The sequence below is a fragment of the Limulus polyphemus genome, unplaced genomic scaffold (genome assembly GCF_000517525.1).
Source record: "Limulus polyphemus unplaced genomic scaffold, Limulus_polyphemus-2.1.2 Scaffold2844, whole genome shotgun sequence".
Lineage (NCBI taxonomy): Eukaryota > Metazoa > Arthropoda > Merostomata > Xiphosura > Limulidae > Limulus > Limulus polyphemus.
The window spans coordinates 137,625-144,490 of NW_013668454.1; the positions used below are offsets into that span (position 1 = coordinate 137,625).

The 6,866-nt window shown below is 29.1% G+C and overlaps 1 protein-coding gene across 2 annotated transcripts in view; it reads left to right on the forward strand.

The window, feature by feature from the left end:
• LOC106468037 (eukaryotic translation initiation factor 3 subunit J-like) overlaps positions 1–6,866 on the forward strand; it is a 21,858-nt gene that overhangs the window by 12,060 nt on the left and 2,932 nt on the right. The window contains exons 4-6 of one of the 2 annotated variants that reach the window (XM_013928434.2): positions 831–925; positions 2,675–2,786; positions 3,242–3,348. In XM_013928434.2, the coding sequence (XP_013783888.1) occupies positions 831–925; positions 2,675–2,786; positions 3,242–3,348 (314 nt within the window). The remainder of the gene's footprint in view (positions 1–830; positions 926–2,674; positions 2,787–3,241; positions 3,349–6,866) is intronic. The other variant, XM_013928435.2, reaches the window with a different exon arrangement.

Sequence of the window (6,866 nt, forward strand, 5' to 3'; positions counted from 1 at the left end):
TACTTTACCTAAAGAGTGTTTCTTCCCAGCATTCATTGATCACAGTTATTTTCTAATCACATCAGTTGCATTATTGCAGTAATTCTCCTAAAACCACATTTCTTGTAAATACTCGATCATCATTCAAATACTTCTCTTCATAACAAATGGAAAATTAATTAAATAAATACTTGGTAGAAAAACCCGTATCTTTGTTCGATACACGATATCTTTAACATAGCCTCATAGACATTACTGAACTAAAGCAAAAGATAACAACTGCGACTGCAACCATTGATGTGGCTATGCTACAGCAAACATGGCAAGAGATCAGGTACCGTCTTGATGTGCTTCGTGCGACTAATGGTGCCCATATAGAGGTGTATAAATGAGGTAAAAACAACTTTGAAAACCACCGAGTACAATAGAACAAGTCTGAAAGATATCTTATCAATTGCCTTTGTAATAAATTTTTAAAATTGTAAAAAGACTTTATGGACACCCTGTATATCAATAACTTTATGTACAACAAAAAATTTTGTCTCAAAAGCAACAACAATAAAGAATTGTCTGTCCATCTTACAAAGCTTTGACAAAAAGGATAAAATAGAAAATATGAATATCTTGGATAAATCTTGTTTCCATGATAAATAAGTAACATAAGGTGTTTTTAAAACATGCATTTTGTTTTTATTGTTTCTGTTGATAAATTGTAGAGCATCCTATCCTGAATGTGAATTAAATTAATTTAATCAAGTGCTCAACACTAATAGCTAGACATACACACTTTCGTATTTGTGAAGATGTCAAAAAGGTGAAACTAAATATTTATGAAGTTTGTTCCTCTACAGTAAAAGCCACCCAACCCAAGAAGAAGAAGACAATAAACCAGATATTAGCTGAAAAAGAAGAGAAAAAATTGAAAAAACTGGAAGAAAAAGTAAAAGTATTTTGCTAATATTAATATAAAAAATTGTAGTTCTTTGGATGAAAATTGTATTTTTTCCATTGAAATGATTTTACCAATCAAAGATTACCCTTCTGTTTTGTTTTTAGTTTAATTTTGTTAACATATTTTTGTAATTATATTAGTTATTGTTACTTAATCTTAAATTCTTATTATTTGAAGCTGACTCAAGCACTTTGTTGCGATAGTAGCAGGGTTCAAACGTGTCATGAAAATCCTGGAAACATACTTGGGAATCTGAGGTTATCACTACCACATCTCCCATTTGTTGTATTGACAACAAGACATACTATTGTGTTTATCTTGGTTTCACAAAAAAAAAAGTGGTTCGTGAGATAGGAAAAATGTTGACAACGTTTATCGGTAACATCTGTAGGTGAACAAGTGTCACATGACTATTGGAATAATATTGTTAATGTGAAATAAGCTCAATACTCATTTGACAAAAATCTAAAATATTGCTAAATTCTTAAGTTGGTTTGTGATTTAACATGTAATCATCATATCCCGTGATGACCGTACCCTTGACAACAAATGAAATTAATCAGAAAAAATTGTTTTAAATCGTGTTAAACAAGGTTGTGTTATCATATACAAGAAAGCGTACAGGCTGAACATCACATTGAAATATAAAGGTTTTAATGATAGCAATGGATTCATGATGGGGAAATCGAAGTTTAGTAATGAAGATGGTTGATAAAACATTTTATTTATGTTTTATCAACCATCTTCATTATAAAGGTTTTATTTTCCCACCAGGTTTACAGTTCTTTTTTTTAGGTGAAATCACAGCAGTAAACTGAGCAAGTGTTTAAAAATAGTTGAACGTAACCACAAGATATGCAACATTGTTAATGTGTGCAACAGTATGAGTGTGAATCTTTACTTATTTGGCATGGTGATGTGTTGTGATTTGTGTTCACCAGGTAGTCAGGGGTAAGTGGACTTGTCCTATTGCCAAGTGGAAATAATATGTTCAACAAATTTTATTTAATTGTGGTAACACAAGAGGAACTCCAGACAAAGTACAGTATTTGGGAGAACAGTGTAAGGCTTGATCGCTTATTATTAAAGTAAAGTTGGGAAAAGTTAAAGTATAATTACAAGAATGTAAGTAATGTAGAATTCTTTAACGCTTCTAGAAACGTACAGTCATTTAGAATTTCTTTTAACTGCTTGTTTCATAGTCTGTGGGGGAGGGGTTTAAATAAGTTTTTTCAATATGTCACGTGTTACTGTTATTGTTAGAATATTGTATATGCTGTTAATTGCATTTTTTTTTATAAAATATCATAAAACATTTAATTTTGGTGGAGTTCATGTTCTGTTAAAGTCAATAAATTGGGTCCTTGAAAATGTTTTCAGTTACCTTAATATGTGTAACTAATGATGCTTAGTATCAGAAATTCCAACAGTTAACTTCAAGGTCTGATGTTTAGAAAAGGTTTTGATAATCAGCATACGTATATATATATATATACACTAGTGCAATAAAAGGAGAACTTTATCATTGTAACTTCTTAAAAGAGTGGTGACATGTAAAATTTATTGTTTAAAACAATTGCTTCATCAGTCATGTTGCTTGTAATAAAGTTAAATTAAACAATGGAATTGATGTTTCATTACTTGAGTTTTTCAAATTTTGTGAAATGCCACTGTATAACAGTGTTGAGTTAGATTTTTGGAAAGAGATTTTCACTTGAAATCTTTGTTGTTGTTTTTTTACAGAAAGAAGAAGAAAGCAAGAAACAACTATCACCCGAAGAAATATATGCAGAAAAATTAAAACAACGAGAGATGCAAGAAAAAGCAGATTTGGAATTAGCAAAAGATGCTTTTGGTTTGTACAGTATTAATTTCATCTTTTTAACAGATGTTATATTTACGATGTTGATTATCTAAAATTTTTAAGTGTGCTCAGATAATTCGTATAAATAAAAATAATGTAATTGAAGTAATTGTTCTTAGGAATAACATTTTGTATTTTTTAATGGTATTAATGATATTCACATTTTGTAATAAAAACGTTTTTTTAAGTAATCATATTCAGTATCTGTTAGCATTTTTTAAGGTTTCTAAACTTTAAAGTAATTATATCATAGCATAAATACTGTTGTTGTTTTTAAAAGATAGGTGGACTTAATTTCATTGGCTCCAAGTATGTTACTAATGAAGTGCTATTTCGAAAACAACTGATCAAGTTTACAAATTATGAACGATTTGCTTTCATAAATATAACAAGACTCGACTTTTATCTTATTTATACAAATCTGTTGCGTTCCCTCCAAAATATAGGTGAGAAAGAAATAAGTCAAGGAGTAATAGATTCAATGTTACCATCAACAAAGGAAGAATTTGATGAGTTTAGGAAAGCACTTGTAACAAAAATCTCTCAGGTTGAGGTAAGTGCCGTTTGTTTGGTTGGTTTTCAGCGAAAGCACAATACCATAGAATGTTCTAATGGGGTATTAAATTAGCATGTGATATTTTTGATTTTCATTTACATCTATACATCAGTTTGGAAAATAAATCCTTCAGTTTAGCTATTTTGCTCATAGTTAAGATGAAATAAAATAGTTTGTATAAAAAAATTATCCATCAGAATAAAAAGCCATAATAAATTGGTAGTATATTTACAGTTTCTTATTCCAAGGTGAATTTTTTTACAGTTAACAAAATAAATATACTCCTTACCAGTTATATATATATTAAAATGACCTTGGGTAAAACTTTTAAACTAATAAAAAAATTTTTTACTGTTCTTTAAATCCTACTTTATTCGATTGAGCTGGCAAAATTTGTCTCTTAAAAAAGATTAGCTTGTATAATCATGAAAGTTTCAGTATACAAATTACTGATATAAACAGTTAAACTTGTTAGTTGGTTTATGCATATAAGTGTTAATTGTTACAAAGGTTGTCAGTAGTTTATACGATGGTAGTTTACATGTTAACTCTTTCCACACGGGTCAAAGGTCATGTCATTGCGTTTGTTGACTCGCATTCAAAATGTTATTGTACTACTATTTTATGTCAAAAAGTTTGATATGAAACTAGATTATAATTCAAATTTTATTATTATACATTATTTAATCTCTTAATTTAAAAGTAAATATTGAAAACACTTAAATATCTATTTTTGTCTATCACGTGGTATGTTGAATACAACACTGGTTCAAATTAGATATTTGTGATGTCAAAATACAAAGTCTGAAAAGTGTTGAAAGAATTAAAAGAACTATCGGCAGTTTATACAGTAGTTACTTTTTGCACTTTTACCAGTTGATTGGTGCAGATAGTCCAGTTGCTTTGTGCCAAAAATTGCCAACTGACCAGCCAATTATACAGTAGTAATTTACATGTAACAAGAACAGTTGGAGGTTCACGTTGTTGTATTTTATTTCTTATAAAAGCAATCAGCAAATTATACAGTGGTAATTTACACAGGAATTAACTACAGTTTAAAGATTGACATTTACTTTAAAATGAATAATGATGGTGCATGCCAAGTATTATAATGATTTAACTCTCTCTGCCCAGGCATCCTTTACTGTGCATGTCATAAGATTTTAGTGATTTACATTCACAATTTTATTAATTTACTTTTTGTTCATGTTATATCAATTAGTTTATCATAAAATCTTAGGTAATAATTCGTATTTTATTAGTATATAAGTTTTACGTTATTAATTTGATAAGGAAATATTTAAGAAAATCCTGAATTTCCCCTAGTGTGACACATGACACATTTTCTCTAGACATCTCCTCTTCTCTATTTTATCCACCACCCCTTCAGTAAGTACGAAATTCAATGTAAATTACTCATTATAGTAATTGCTCAGGCATACCATAATTTTTATAGCCTTCAATTTTCTTTGGTTACAGAGTCATCAAATAAAAAATCAGACCCCTCTTGCCACACCTACCTGTCACATCTTCTCTTTCAGGATTTGTTCTCTCTTATGTTTAATTCTATATTATCTATAACCAATAGAAACCCAAAGTTTTCATCTATCAAATGATGTATTATATAACATTGTTTTCTGAATGGAGAATTGTCAATTTCACAGTTTGTACAAGTTTCATTCCCATGGTAAAGATAACAATTAGCTTGGATGATTTTGTTATGGTTCTTGTCGAATAGTTAGAAATACAGAAAAATTGTGATAGTTAGGGAATTGTCTACTTTCTGCATGTTATTATTCTGTGTTCTTTGGTGCATTATTTAATTAAATAAATAAAAAATATTTAGTGCATTACTACTATTAGTATAAAAAAAAGTGGGATTAAATGTCATTGACAATCAATAGGAAAAAAATGAAAACTTGGGTAAGTACTTTATTTCTTTTTCATGTTTATTCTTTATTTATTATGATAAAAGTAACTAAAATGTAAAAATAAGGATCTCTTTAGGTTAGTTATCTCTCAATACACTCTTGGTCAATTTGACCAACCACATGACTTTTTTGTACTCATTTAAAGTCTTTGTAGACTAAATACTTGTAATTCTCAATATGTTGTGTATATCTTCATGAATTTTTACAGGTCTTTCACATACAAAAAATCTTATTTTTCTTAGTGAAGTATTTTTAATGAAATAAAATAAATATTTGACCATGGACATATTGAGTATTTCTTCTGAATAGCCCATCTGCAAAGTAATTTTCATGTTAAAGTTAAAAACACTTTTCCTCATCTCTAATTTCCTTTCTGTAATCCCTAAAACTTCCTAAATGCATTTCAAATGTGTGTGTTTTTTTTTCAGTAAAACTATATAGTCTATCTGTTATTTTCTCTAGCCTATCTCAAAATGGGATGGGTCAATTCAACCAACCTCGTAACCACCAAAAAAAATATCGAAATAAACCTAATTTACCATTTTTTTCTTTCTAGAATGACTTCAAATTGTAACATGAAACTACATTTGTTTTTCATAAGTAGCTCTAAGTTTGTAACAGTATACATATATTTATAATTAAATTTTATTGCCCTTTGAACCATGTCTAACTACTGTACATGTCATTATAAGTTGTAAATCACTCGGGGAATGTGCAGCTCATGTTACACTATCGAATTACATTACCTACGAGCTGCTTGTGTGCGTGCGTCATGAACCATTTTAATTATATTATTATTATTATTACTTATTTTACATAATCTAGTTTTAAATAACTTAAAAAGATCCATATTTTTAGATTTTAGGTACTTTTATAATAATAAATAAAGAATAAATATGAAAAACGAACAATAAAGTACTTAGCCGATCTTCTTTTTTTTTCTTGCCTTCAATTGTCAAGGACAGTTAAGCCTGATTTTTTATAGTAATGAAAGTTATGCACTTAATGATTTTTATTTAATTAAATAATGCACCAAAGAATATAGACTAATAACATACGAAAAGCAGACAAATTCTCCTAACTCTCAAAATTTTTCTAACTGGCTCTCTAACTGTGCAACAAGAGCCATTACAAATTCATCAAAGCTGGTCGTTAACTTTCCCATGGGAACGAATCTTGTACCGTGAGTGAAATTATTGATATTTTGTTCAGAACACATCATTATACAATATGTCATTTGATAGATGGAAACCTTGACTTTCTATTGGTTATAGGTAATATATAATGAAACGTAAGACTATCAACTATGAACTGTCTATGAATTGTGAAAAAGAGGATGTGACAGGTGAGTGTGGCAGGAGGGGTCTGATTTTCTATTTGATAGCTCTGTAACAAAACGAAATTAAAGGCAAAAACATATGGTTTGTCTGAGCAATAATGATTTTATAGAGAGTAATTTCTGTTTAATTTTGTACTTTTTTGAGGGGTAGTGGATAAAATAGAGGTGATGACATGCTAAAAGAAAATGTATCACGTGGGTCACACTAGTGGAAATTCTGGATTTCTCGATATTGCCTTGTAGAA